Source organism: Anabas testudineus, chromosome 4 (genome assembly GCF_900324465.2).
Source record: "Anabas testudineus chromosome 4, fAnaTes1.2, whole genome shotgun sequence".
In the NCBI taxonomy this organism is placed as follows: Eukaryota; Metazoa; Chordata; class Actinopteri; order Anabantiformes; family Anabantidae; genus Anabas; species Anabas testudineus.
In genome coordinates, this window is record NC_046613.1 from 20,135,766 (window position 1) to 20,151,347 (window position 15,582).

Sequence of the window (15,582 nt, forward strand, 5' to 3'; positions counted from 1 at the left end):
CAATATTCACCATAAGTTGCCTGTTGGCACCGTGCATGTTGCAAAAACATTGTGATACTTTATGCTAAAACATATTGTAAAAACAACAGAAAACTTTAACTTTAAAGAGTTCATTTTTAAGTTTTTTATTTCTTAAGGATCTGGGTATACGTTACACAAATCCACCCATCACACACACACAGCACAGCACACCCCTGGCAAAGTGTTTATATGTTACAGGTGGCGTATGATTTGGGTCTGTACAGATGATGCTAATGCTTAGCGTATTAGTCTCCTGCTGCTTCTGTGTGTTTAATTGGTGTTTTCTCTAGAACTTGCCTTTGAGGCTAATAAAATATCTACTAACCTACCTATCTAGCATCCCTCTTCCAGCAATGATTTCAAAATAAGAAATGATCCTTTCCCCTGAACACTTGATCTCAAGCATATGACACATATTAATATGACATAGAACTGTTTGGTTATTAATAAAGTGGATATAAAATATACAAGGTATTGTAAGAATATGAACTCAAACATACAACCGAAACAATAAAGGAAATTTTCAAGCAAAAACTAAAAGTCCTACAGATTACTGATCTCAACAAAATGGAGACCTTTCAATGTAAACTGATTGATTTGTCTTATTGTACAACTTCTGCATTTGTGCGGTTACATTTAGAGCATTTTTTAAAAATCTGAGTGAAACATTTTCTACTTTATGCAAAAAAAAAAAAAAGATCAATCATCAAATTGTTGAAGCTGATAAAAGTCTTTGCTGCATCTTAGCTATTCTCATTTAACTTTTTGTTGGAACCTGTATCAACGTTGACAATAAGTACTTTACATAGATCAAACAAATCTTTGCATTCTTCTTACAGCAGAAGAACTATCTTATTATATGTCGACAGAAAAGCTTTGAGATGTTTAGAAGTTTCTTTCATTTTCAGTCCGTATATCATTGAAATAAAAAGAGGATTATACAAAACCAACCGTAAACTTATTATTAAACGTGTAGTTTTTGGAAATTCTAGTCGAACTGCAATAACTTCGTGTGCAAGCAAGCAAAAATTGTTGATTAAAACAATCAGGGGCGGTAAACAGGTCTGTGCAGCTTTTTTTCCTGACTTCCCTACAACTATAATAACTTATTATAAGAATCCTAGTGTAGGTAAAAATGATGAAAATTACAGGAAACCCAACAGAATCTACTAAAATTAATGCAGCATAAACAGATATCTCACTTGAAGGTACACAGAAAAGTTTGTATAATGTGTTATTACAAAAAAATGAATTTCAGGGTGAAGCTACAGAGTTTTTGATGAGAGATAATTATTGTTAATGCTACAATCTGAAGGGCAAGCAGAAGCCCAGCTAAAGCCAGAAAGATAATGACACTTCTTTTTCTCATGATAGTTGGATACTACAGAGGTTTACATATAGACCCATATCGGTCATAGGCCATGTGAGATTTCTAGCCATTTATTATCATTATTACGTGATGTTATGTTCCTTCGTAGTGAACATTATATTCTTGACCTCAATGGGTGGTTTCAAATATGGATAATACAGACACCTTGGTGCAAAAAGTAGTGCTACCCTTATCAAGGTAAGCTGCAAATGTCCATACACCATATATAAATACGGTTGATTTATCATTTTCACCCAAAAAGAAAAAAAGAAAAGAAAATTGTCAAGAATCACAAAGTAATTGGGCACGATATGAAAACAAATTACAGTTTACTAATTAGGTTCCGTATATGCAGTACAAATTTAAAAGAAATTCTTCTTCTTGTTCAAAAGTAAAACTAAAACCTATATGTATGTGATGTCGTGTGTTAACTGTAGTTATTTTTCACTTTCTCAGTGCATGCTGAAACAATGATCTAATGTATGTTTAGAAAAATCCATAATATTTCTGTGCCTTACGGTTTTAGATTTTCGTTGATTAATTGCATAGATTGACAATGAGCCCCAACATATGACCAGAATCATACAGAAACTCATGGAGCGTTTTTCATGGTAACTGGGTGACCAAATTTTATCTCATTACTACGGTGCTTAAAGGAAATAATAATAATGAAACCTGCGATTCACAGAACAAAACAAAAAAAGAAGACAATGTGACCAGTCATTAGCGACAATATAAGTTTATGAGAGCTAAAAGGTAAGCCTTGCTAGACAACCTACTAAGTGGACAACATATGTACGTAGTGGGTAATTACAAATATTAGTACTAACAACATTAGGTCACTTTGTCCTGACAGAAAAACCTTTTGAGATGTTTAGAAATGTTTTTTCATTTCCTGTCCATATATCATTGGAAAAAAAGAGGATTACACAAAACCAGCCGTAAACTCATGATTAAACGTACAGTTTTTTGGGCAATCCGTATGCCAATCGAAATGTAATAACCTCATATGCAAAATAAAAACAAAAAACAAAACACATAACATATTATGAGAATCCTGGTGTGAGAAAAAAATGATGAAGATTACAGGAAGAACAACAACATTTAACAAAATGAACACCCCTGAAACAGTTATTGCTCTTGAAGCTACACAGAAAAGTTTATTAATTGAGTTATTACAAAAAATTACTTTCAGAGTGAAGCTCCAGAGTTTTTGATAACCGCTCAGTGTTGATAACCGCACTTGCTGACATGCAGTCAGAGGCCGAGTTACAGTCAGAAAACAATGACAGTTCTCATGATAGTTGGGTACTGCTGAGGTTTACACATAGACACATATCTGTCATACTTTGTTAGCAGTCATGGCTAACACTAAGAACTCTGAACCAACCAAGGCATAAAACAGAGAATATTGAGCAATACATGCTTGATGTGATATGATCTGTTTTTCACTTAAAAGGTCGATCAGTAGTTTACGGTAGATATTAGTGCTGATAGGAACAGAGTTCAGTAACAAAGCTGCAATGGAAATGTACATAGACTCATGGAGGTCTTGGTGTTTCCACTGCTGAGTATTAGAATAAACAATAATAAAAACCCATAAAATAAAAGTATCTGTATTTGTCAACTCCGACATGTCCACCAAAACTTAAATATGTTACATTTAGTTCTTCATTCATTAAAAAAAAAAAAAAAAAAAAAAAAAAACTGACTAATTATTTAAACAGTCAGAAAATGTGACCGTGTTCCGAGGTGTGGAGTTATGTTTAGGAGCGGTTGACAGACATACATACTTGTTTCTATATGGAGTTAAGAGGAAGCACTTACGTCACGTGATAGTTTTCCAGGCGCAGGTGCCAGTGTCAGTTTTTAAAGATGCCTGTGTGAAAAGCAGCAGAACTTGTAGAACGTTACAGAGTTGGTTCACAACAATTTGATGTTATTGCCACTAAATGGGGTAAAAATGTTAAAAAGGAAAGTGAACGATTTTGTTGACATACACCCGTTAGCTTAAAATGATTCGTCGGATGGTAGAATAAAATAATGCTTTCTCCTTTGAGCTATCAGAAAAAAGCTACTATTGTGATTGTAAGGGTAATAGGAGCTAAACATTGAGTAATGTTAGCTACAATTGTACTCACACTAACGAAAACTTTGCATTTGAACATCTACTAAATTTTTTCATCAATAGCAAAATAGACATTAGAAGTTATACTCTACCTATCGGTCGGGGCCGGTATGACTTGCGCCAGTTTAGCACAGCAGTTAAGCATCAGACTTTTTAAATGGCGAGCTCAGGTTCGTATCCCACTAACTAATGACATCATTATATATTTATTATTTAATACATTAATTAAACCCTACATTTAGACTTAACAATAATTAAACAAACTTACCGTTTTTTACAAAGTCAGCGTTGCACAGCATGGACCAGTCTCGTTAGACTCCACCAGACGGCTGCTTCTATGTCAGACGCTTGAACAGAACTGAGCTCCGATTTTTTGAAGCTTTGACCAAACTTCCAACTTTTATGGACTGGTGAAATTTTGGCGGGCGTAACGCTTGATGCAAATGTGTGTGTGTGTGTGTGTGGCACCGTTCTCACGGATTACCAGACAATCTTGAACTTCTAAGTTATTCCTTTGTATATTATCCCTGTCTTAGACGGGTCTGACGGATGTCTGAAAGTCAATAAAAGGTCATCTAGACGTAGTGAAAGGTCATCTAGACGCCATTACAATGACATCATTATACCCTTATTGGAGGGGGGGGGGGGGGGGGGGGGGGGGGTCCGTGGGAAAGTAAGGTCACAGTGACCTTTGACCTTAAGATCATCAATCATAATTAAACAATAGATCCTGACAGGAAGTGGTCAGGAGCATCTCTTACATACTGTCTTTTTTTAAATCACAACTCTATAACAACAACACGCTAATGTCACTTACATAACATTTTGCAGGATTTTCCTCGATGAAATCTGCTAACTCCTCTTAATGGAACAAAGCCATGTCCACAGGGATTCCAATCGATGCCTGCTGATGCAGCGAACAGCTCGTTTTCTCCGTTTGTCTCTGAAGTGTTGTGATTAGCTTGGTAACTTGGTATTCAGAGAATTTCAATTTGGCTAAAAATTCAGAAAATGCCAGCGACAGTAGGAAAACGATGTAGTAAATATATCTGCAGAGATCATAGATGAGCAACTATGTGGTTTTGGAATTTCAATAATCTAAAGCTATGATCACAGTTATTTAGGAAACTGTGCCAGTGTCTTAAATGTTAAATATTTCCCAGCAAACTCACTCTACAGACCAAATAAGCCATGTGAATCTATAATGTGTTGGACATTTTACAAAATAAAAGCTTGAAATTGCTTTTATTCAACATCTGCATCAGTAAATTAGTTAAACCGTTGTACACATCAGGCATTTGTGTGCTTTTCGTCACAGCACGATTAAAGGAGCAACTGAATTACTATACTGGTCTTCTAAGTAAATACTTTTCTGTTTACCTATGCTGAAAAGATTGCCAGTGCTAAGAGTAAAGACATGTCGAAATAAGTGGGGAAAAACAACGAAAATCAGACCTCAGTGTAGCGTGGAAGAGCCTGGGGAGTCCAAGAGAAATGGCAGCTTAGATGAAGAGCAAAATGGCATAAAATTCACAGAGACTGAAACTCTCTATGTAACCTGATTGGTATACACCCGGGAAAGACTTTCTCTTAACTACCTTCATGATGAGTGGGGACTATGGGGATTGCACACACACACACACACACACACACACACACACACACACAAACACGTGCACACACTGAGCCCCACACGGACGGTACATTGAATAGAAAAGGAAATTTCAATAGCTCAATCACTATGCCATGTGACAGCAGCTTAGACTTGAATATTAACCGCCTCACAAGCAATCACAGTGGATTGAGTACACTGCGTGTACAGGTGGTGTGCGATGAATGTCTTTGTGTGTCTGTGTGTACACAAAGACGTGTGTATTGACGTATCGTGCACTGGGGATGCCATTAGTCAAAACATTTCATATTTCATTGAATTTAAGCTATTAAATGTAAAATGTGACACAGCCATCAGTGTGTCCTCATGGTGCCACACACTCTTCAATCTTATCAGCACCCCCTGCACACACAACACACATTCATGGACACACACGCTCTGTATGCCTGTCTGCAAAATAATTGCATTCCCTCCAGTAATTATCAAGTAGTAAATCTACGAATACATTAAAAATAGGTCATTGTGATTAAGTGTGATGATTGCATCTCCAAAATAAATGTGTAATCCTGCCTTTTACTTAGGGTGCTGCATGACAATGACACAATTACCATTTTAGATGGTCTCATCATGACAGATTAGTTTGTTTTGTCCTTGTGTGATCTCTCTCCACAGCTAAACCATGTTTTTATTTTCTCCACATTACAATGGATCATAAAACAAGGCTTTCACCAGACACTAATCATATAACAATACAGCTCTGCTGCCAAAGTTTGATGGTGTCTGTTAATGGACTGTCTGAAAGACCAATTTCTTAGCAAGAGATTTAACAAATAAGTAAGTAAGTAAGAATATAACAACTATAACAATTGTTATTCATACTGCAACTATAGCTCTAATGAGTCTATATCATTGGTGATTAAGTGTGAACTCAATAGCTGTAGGGCTCCTAGTCATGCATGTACAGTACAGAGAGGGAAAAAGAGAGGGCCTGGATAAATATAGCAGGAGAGCAGAATACGGTATACATGCCCATTTTTAACTCATGTGGTTGGCGCATATGTAGCTATCCAGCTCCGGCTGCAACTGAAATCAATAAATTTGTCTTTTGTAGCACGAACACAACTATACATTCAATCCTGCAGTGGTTGGTGTTTTAGTGAAAGACAGCAATTTAGATCACACTGTAGGCATATCTGTATTAGTTCAAATGACAAGGTGCTCACATTCCAATGGCAAGTGCAGTGATTTGACTGTGAAGTACATTAGCTTAGTAATTGGGGCTAAGTTACTAGTTAGAGGTTACCAGGTATTACCTGGAGTACAGTAGCTAAAGAAATTGTGTCTAAATGTCCACTGAGAAGTGGAAGAAGTATGGAGAGCTTTTGGCTGAATGGATTACTCCTCTCTGAATCTTTTGTGATTTGCTGCACCCTCCTAAGCCTGGCGCAAAGGTGTGTTTTGAAATTGATCAATTTCAGACAAGCAGGCTTTTCTGTCATCCTCATGTGATAGTAAGAGAGTGTGTGTTTGTGTGTGTGGAGGGGAAAGGACGTAGGGGGTGAAAGTGAAATAGAAGTATGTGTAGGGGGTGAAACCAAAATGAATAATGTTCTTAAAGCTATCATTGGGGAAAAAACAGTCTGCTTGAGTCTGAAGCAAGTGCAACTGCCCCTGGGTGCACAGTGAGCCTGTTTGTGTGCTGGTGCTCCATTACATTACACCTACGCACACAGTGAGAGCAGTCAAAGGATTATAAATGACGCAGAATGTAATGGGAAGAAAAGTCTGAGACAGGAAACTGGTGCTCTGTGTGTATGCAGGGCACCTGTTTCAGTGAACAAAGTGAGTGAAGCAAGATAGAAGAAGCAAAACACAACATTGTGTATGCACGAATAGCCACACAAACACACACACAGATGCACGTTCCCATACTACAAACCACACAAACTTTCATCTGTTATCACATGATAGAATAGAGGTAAAGTTAATTACAGCCTACTGCATGCTGGGATACAAAGGTTGTACATTGTATGTGTGTAAATGTAATGTAGATGCCTGGAGAGGGTGTGTGTAGGTTTTCATGTAGGTTTTCATGTTTATGCGTATGCAGGCTGTATCACATGTAGGATGCTTCTACGGTGTACAAAGCACTCACGCTCCCTGACACACTTGTAACCTTGTGTGTGAACACTTTAGATGTACTGCACCTCGTTATTGACTCCTCTCCTTCCTACCAGAACAACACACAAGTGGAGCACATACACAACAATACCTCCCTCTTCTCCGCCCTGCATTGCCCCGCTATAAAACACCAACTAACATTTATCCCTGGTGGGCATCGATCCAACAGCAGCTTCCTGTAATGTAACACAGCAGCACAGGCTGATGTGAAAAGAGCAACAGGTCCCCAGAGTCTGCATGGGACTGACTATGGTCATTCCCACTGTCTGCCTATCTCTCTTGTATTCCTGTCCTAGCCTACACAGTGTTGAAAGTATCTGTGGAAGGAGGGCTGAGTCTGGAACCAAAGCAAAGCGACCAAGACAAAACCTAAAAGATCTTAAAGAACATTTTTCACTAATGCAGTGGGCAAACAGAAGAAAGAATCCCTGACAGATGACCCAGTGCTTAATGGACTGTCAAAGACTGAAAGACCATCATTTATGCCTCCAGCAAACTCAAAGTTTCTACATCACCTACACATCTTTGAAAAGAGATGAAAAATGCCAAGGCTGAAATCTCTACTCCTTCTAAAAAGGACCATTTCATAGTCTATACAAGCTATGAAGACGCAGCTGTAAACGCGAGTTACATTTAATTCGTGTGCATCAGTTGCTATCCTGCGTTGTAGTAGATGCAATATGCTGTTCGTCCACAGGGGTCAGTAAAAGACAGTCGGGTCGGAATAACTTGTGGATTATACCTTTAGAATACAGTCACAGTACAGTTTTTGCATTATCTTCCCTATAGGAACCATGTCTAACTATACTAGTGCTTGTGTTTGAAAAATGTCATACGCAAGGACAAATCAAACTGTCCTTGCGTAGCAACAGTAACAGTAAGAGCAACAACAGTGCATCAGCCTTGTCCTTTAAATGGGATCTATGTAGGAACGGGTTGATGTAATATAACTAATTTATGGCCTGTCTATTAGCACGCTAACTACACATACAGTACTTCCACAACTCTCTAAGGTCATGACAACACACATTTTTCCCAAAGTGGAAAACTATGTTTTACCTACGCACACCCACCCTGAAACATGCAGCTTTCACTGCCTGTATACCGAAACAAATACAATTTTACATTAACATAAATTAAAGGCTCATAAACTTTTTTCAGGGGCTTTCTCTAAGTGTAATAAAGAACCTATCTTCCTGCATCCATGTTTTATTCAACATTTGGATATGCTCAATTAGCAGCCCTAATTAACATTAGCTGTACTGCAATTGTAGCTGCCGCAGGAGGGAGGGATGGAGAGGTGGACGAACTGTGGTGGGAAGCACGAAGAGATGAATTTGAAGGATGGAGGGGAGAAAACTGCATATTTAAAACTTAAAATATATGTTCCTAAGGGTTAAATGATATGGAGGTTGGGGTGCTAAAGCAAAGTCAGTGCTTGGAAATGCTGGCATTACAAATATTTTGTGTTTTTTTTTTTTCCTGTGTGTCTGTAACACCATTATTGAACACATTTTTCCAAGAATAATAAATGTAACAGCAACTGAATGATTAGATTTTATGCCAAGTGTTTGATTTTTTGCTGCTTGCGTTTCACCTAATAATACCAGAGACAAAGAGTAACAGCATAGGAAGAAAATACACTGATATATCTAAGCTTGTTTTATACATAAGGTGATTAAATGTTTGTTCCTAACTTAATGAAGATGGAATTGCTTAATTGAAACCAGGGTAGAAGAAGAAAATCCTAAAGTTGAAGAAACTTCAGCTGCAAAATGAACTAATGTACTGTACTACTGTGGTTAGAAGAGGGAGCCTTGCTCAAAAATTTAGGAAGTGAATATCACTGCACCTCTTTCGAAAAGAAAAAAAAGTTATGTAGCTTTCATCGTTCATATGAAGAAACAAAAAGTAGTGCTAATGGATCCATTGTGCGTCTGTTGAAATGTTCCTTTATGTGTGAACTCAGGTCAGACGAACAGCTTATTATTCATCCCTACCACTTTCATCTTTAAATGATGGATCAAAAGCTGATCTCTACAGGTTATTATAACAGCAGGACCCCTATAAAATGTGCACATACCCACTGAAAGCATCAGGCAGGAAATCAATTATCATCAAGACCTCTATGAAATATTTCACAGCTGTATTACCACTTCATTTTCTGCTGCAATGTGGGATAGAGGGTCACGCAGGTCAGACAGATGAAAGGCAATGAAAAGAACATATGGGCTCTGATTTTCTCTCCCTGTCAATACACAGTAATTAAAAGAGAATAAAATAGTGCAGGTGCTGGTAATGGGTAAGGACGGGAAGAGAGACGGCATTGTTGTTCTAAGACAGTTTAGATTGTACAACAGAGACATTTGATTATGTGAACAATGCGGTGGCAGCTTGGGTTACAGGACTAAATCAACAGTGCTTGTTGTTTTCATTAGGACATAGGCACACACTCCCTAATATGATCACCCTGTGTAGTAGCAGCCTGCACTCTAACAACTTATAGCTCATGGAGACGAATGAACGTTTGCCACAGTAGAGACACAGAGAGAAACAATTGGATAAACTGAGGACCAACAGCAGATGGAGCGCACTAAATATAATATATATACACAGCAGGAAAAGGGGAGAAGTGAAGACATTTTTCTACCACTTGTCAGGAGAAGTTGAACACAACTTTTAAAATGTAGCATAAACGGGACAAATTTCATGCGCTTGCATCAGCTGTGGTGAAGGAACATAAGGTAAATAAATTTTCTGACTGTCGAAATATTTATATAAGCAAAACTGGAATCTGTTGGTGTAGCACAGCAGATTTTTCAGCAAAGATCACAAAGTTTTGACAAGTTGACGACAGTGTCAAACCTGGACTATGCATTTCTTTTTTTGTTTGCTATCTAAAAATAGCTTCATTCAAATAAAATCAGTTGTTTTTAGCATGAGCAAAGCAAAACATTAGGAACATTAGAGTAAGACTGGGAACAGGTGACTAGATGACGAAAGGAAGGAAAGGAAAATGAGGGCTAACCTACATCACATGATGCAGTAAAAACTCAGCTTTAAGAGCTCAGAGTAGATCTGCAATGTGTTTACACTGACCTCTGTTCACCACTTATTAGGCTTCTTATTACTTTTGCAGATTCAAGTCAGCACATCATATGTTTTGGTAGATTTTTCTTGTCTGCTACCCCCCCAAGTATTCCAAGTTAATTCATATTTGGATCACATTTGAGCCGTATTCCCGCTGTTATTAATAAGTTCATTAGAAATGTTAGCCTCACTACATATTTTAAACACCACTGGTTGAGAAAACAAGCTCACAATGTGCACATTTACTGTATTCCTGTACTTACTTATGACCTCACCTTCATTCCACAAAAATGTGATCAAGCTATAGATCTGAACTCTCAAAGACACATAGAAGATGTTTATACAGAAATTCTGCACACACAGAAATTCAATGTGTCTTTCGCTAACACAGGCGTAGTAAAGGACATATATAATGTGCAATCTGTATTCTTAGAAAACTGCTGTGTGTGCATGCGTGTGTTTGTGGCAGGTTTAAAATCAATAGTGCTGTAAGCCAGATGTTTGTACTGATGGAAATCAATGCCCTTTTCAGAGCTTAGATAACAGCTGGGAGGATTTGAGGGTGTGTATGTGTGTAACTATACAAAAGTGTGACGCTGGTTGTGTATGTGTGTATGAAAAGTGGTTTGTGAACAAAACTACTCTGTAGCTTCTAAAAAAGTCTTGTCTTATTATTAACAGCAGAAAGAAGACCAGAAAACCATTATGCATGTGTAATATTGACAGTATGTATATACTAATGGCTCTTGTGAGTGTAGAGTGGGGAAAGCACTGATTTTAAAGACAATGAGAGGGGCTACACCAGGACCACACTAACCATACTAAAACAGGCAGACAATTCACTTAAGTTAAATTATTCCTTCCTTTGTGCTCTATAGGTATGTCTTTGTTCCTAATTTACCTTCATTCACACACATACTACTGAACTGGATTGAGCAACATTTGAATTTGATCAATTTCGGATCCTTGTGTCAATTCCAAAACAAACTAAAATGCTGTTTCTTCTTTTACGGTAACTGAACTTTAAGTGCGCTCGTAGACAGGCGACATTAGATGAGTTCCATTTCAATTTGGTTCCAATTTGCAATGGTGTTTCGGTTCCCAACCCTACTACTGAACACGTAAGGCCGTGTACGTTTTGTAGTATCAGCTCATCTATGTAAACATGGGAATAACAGGTGTGTGGGACACACCTTCAAAGATACACGTTACAAGTTACACTATGTATCTTGGAAGATAGAGAACTGGTTTTTCCTTTCTGTAAACACCACTGGCAAAACTCTCTAAGTTTGCAGAGTGACCTGCTTTTTCCCGTTTCCAGTTCAACGAGCAACAGCAAGGAACAAGGACAAGATTGTGGGAAGGAAAATGGATCATGTTTGACATCTCTAGACACATAACACTGAAATATATATATAAATAAATGAAGAGATGAAACATTTTACTTTTTTGGCAGACATGACGTCGAGTTAAAAATACTCCTGACTGCATTTGGACCAGATCATAACAGAATCTTAAAATATGTGACAACCCAGGTTCCAAACACCTGTGCTTGCTTTGCTTTTCTGATCCTGGTTAAAGCCAAACATCCCCATGTTAATATATTCTTTTAGATCTGAATTTGGAAATGATAATCACCTCAGGGTTTGAAAAAAATGTCAAAATACATTACTGAAAAAAAGAACTCAAAAACAGATTTCCAGAAATATTATCACATGGGACTTCCTGCTTGACCTGCTTCTCACTGCCAATATTATATTTTTACCATTTCTGTTCAAGCTCCACTGTTCCTGTCCCTTCTTTTTACCGTATTATTATTTACAGTATTTATAGTGAAATATATAGTGAAAAACTCTTCTTTTTCAGTCCTCTTCTTCCACACCTACACCACCCAGCACAAACTTACCTGCAGCGCATTGCTCCTCATCTGCCCCGTTCTCACAGTCCCTCTCTCCATCGCATCGCCACGACAACGAAACGCATTTGCTGACAGACCCTCCGCAATCAAACTTCTCCGGTGGACACGTGTCTCGGCCTGAAGGAGAACAAGCACAGAAGAGAAGATAAGGAAAGGAAAAGGAAAATAGACAACCGATGGGGAAAGAACGAGGAGAAGGAAAAGAGAGGAGGAAAAAGACAGAGAGAGAAGGGACAGTCAGTCAATGAAACAGTTTGATAACTTAGTTATCTTGTTGCTCAAATCGATTCTCCCTCAAAGGTCTGCAATTAAACAAGACACACGGTGACAGAGGAACAAGAAGCAGGAAGGCTGCCTGGAACGCCTGGATAATAAACACACACATACACAAACTGACACACATGAAACACAGTCAATACACACAAAGCAACAAAGATGAGCACTGTGTGCATGTAGCCCCATACACAGTAGGTTTGATCACTGTCATTTTTGATTAATGTATTGATTATTTTCCTATTAACTAATGAAACAATAAACCTTTAAAATGTCAAAAATGGCTAAAAACCCTCTATCCTAGATCCAAGAGCATAAAGTGACACCTTCAAATTACTTATAAAATGATTTTACACAGTATTTATTCATGTCATCTACTTAGCCATCAGAAGCCACGGTTTCAAAAACACAATGACACGTCAAGTACTCCAGCTCAGGATGGATAGAACCAATTGTTATTTGATTATACTATAAGACAACATAATAAAAAGATATCTAGACTCAAATTATATAAATGGAGAAAATCTGCAAATATTTCAATCAAACCCCTCTAATTTTGCCTTACAAATGAATAAAAATAACAAATGATACAATTAATCATTTAATAATATGGTGCTAATTAACTAATCAACCATTCTTTAGAACTACAGCACACAAAAACAACTAATGCAAAAGTGATTAGAATATAAAATAATGAAATGATTAGTTAATTTTTTGATTAACTCCTCAAATGTGATTTGCTGCATTTCCCTGTTTTATATCATCATGAGTTGACGTTAGTTGGTCAAAACAATGAAATCTAAAGACATCACTCAGGTCCATTGTTTACGCGTTTATGATTTATAAACCATTAGTCGATTAATTTAGAACATAATCATCAGTTTATGTGCAGTGAAAGCGAGTGACATGGGGAAACACACATTGCAGTTTGTCAAAGATAAACACACACGCTCTGTGTGTGAGTGAGAAAGTGGTCCCTCTAGGTAAAAGTCCATTACAGCAGAGAAGGCTATTGTTCCTACATGTGTAGCCCATGAGGTTGGTATAGGGGGGAAAATACAGCCGTCCAATACATCAAATTGAACAACAAATCCCAGTCCCTTCTTTCGCCAAACCACTACACTCTCTCTCACCCTGACTCATTTTCCCCCATGCCTACCTCTTCAGTCTAAAACACACACACACACACACACACACACACCAGGGACTCTATCCCCAGATTACATTACAGCTTCTGTGTCAAACTCAACTCCATCAATTATACATATTTGACCACCAGCATGTCTCTTGGCAACCAGCCTGTGTTTGTGTATGTCTCTGTGTGTGTTTACATGTGTGTTGTGGACACAGATCAATACCATCTATGGGATTTGCTTATTTCAACCTTTCATTCATTTATTTCAGGTTTATTCAGTGTATTTTTTATAGCACCAAATCACAACAAAAGTCATCTCAGGGAAGTTTACACTGAAAGGTTAGGACCTTACAGACTTATGTGGAAAACACACATATCTCATATTTCCGTTGTCTCCACTTTACTTTTATCAGCACTGTGTAAATTGCTGCCTTTCAAATGCTGGGATGTTGGGAGTATCAGCGTTGCTGGTGGTGCCTGCCAGGATTTGTCCTGTACAGTTTTTATCAAAATAAGTGGCTACACATTTGGCCATTTATTCTTCTATGGCACTGGACAGGCCTGTGGTTTGGATTCATCCCTTCTCTTCACATTTGCTGGTTTGGATAGCCACTTCCCTCTCACCCAGTCTCTCTACTACCCTACCGAATATAAGGCTCTTGTGTGGGTATCTTTTCAATGTGTCTCCCCTAAATGAGGTTTCCCTTGGCCTTTAAAGAATAAAAGCCTTCTTCAAATCCCCTTTAAGAGAGTGAACGAGCAAGCACCATATCAGCAGTCTTGTTATTACTGCCAAGGGGACAGAATGGGCTGTGTGTACAACTGTGTGTGTCCGTTAACACATGTCTTTGATGCACAAAATGCAGCTCTTTTGGTGTGAATACCAATAGGAGGTGTGTGAAGGTGTGTTAATGTGAGAAAGGAGGGCAGTGAATTGTCTGACATCTGGCTTTCTTTCCAATAAATATGTGTCTTAGAGATACTGCATTATGTAGATAATATTAGTGTAGTGTTTCACATTATCTATGCATTCCAGGTATAAACGGTACGTACTGTATGTGTTTGTGTGGGTCAGCACAGTCTCAGGAGCATTGTTGGAGATTTTCTCACACTACTACAAACCCCCACACACATAAACACACCCCAGTGGGCTCAGTCCACTAAGTGTCTGATTGACAGTTGGGTTAAAAGGATGTAATTTCTCTAAGTGACCATTTCTGGCCCTGGGAGTTGGGAAGGCGGAGTGATGGATCAGCTGCCAATCAAATGACTGAATGCGGATGAGCAAAAGAGAGCTCCACTGACATTGTGTCAAAATAAATTCGATTATTTTCATTCAGAGGGAAATAATAATCACTAAAATTGTATTTTTAAGCACTAATGAGTTATTATAAAAATATCTGTTCAACTGCTCTGTATTGCTGTTTGATGTGATACAATAGTAGTTTTATCCATGCATGCAAATAGTCTATAAAGGGCTCTTCTATTTACTGTGTCAGTCATCCAGAATATTGCAGACCTTTAACAGAGAAAATTAGTGCAAACTGCAGAAGCAAGAGCAGTTTGTTTGCAACAAACAAAAATGTAGTACATAAAAGCAATTAGCATGATCAACAACAGCCATCATGTCTGCACTCCAGCATTGCATAAACCAAAATGCACATTTAGACAACCACTACAATACAAATTTAGGAGCCAGAACGTAATCAAAAACAAACAAAGTACCCCAGCAAGTATTTGTATCTAGCTTGTGTTCTGATTTGAACAATCCAGATGGTGACGGTCCCGCTAATGAAATCAAAACACTTTCCCCAGACTTTTCAAAGTCAGTGCCTAGCACAGATTTGCCCTCTCT

The 15,582-nt window shown here is 38.0% G+C and overlaps 1 protein-coding gene across 7 annotated transcripts in view; it reads right to left on the reverse strand.

Annotated features, from left to right (window-relative positions):
- The window catches only part of lrp8 (low density lipoprotein receptor-related protein 8, apolipoprotein e receptor), a 142,921-nt gene that overhangs the window by 50,397 nt on the left and 76,942 nt on the right, over window positions 1-15,582 (reverse strand). For all 7 annotated transcript variants that reach the window (XM_026345056.1, XM_026345055.1, XM_026345052.1 and 4 more), the window contains one exon: window positions 12,308-12,436. In XM_026345056.1, the coding sequence (XP_026200841.1) occupies window positions 12,308-12,436 (129 nt within the window). The remainder of the gene's footprint in view (window positions 1-12,307; window positions 12,437-15,582) is intronic.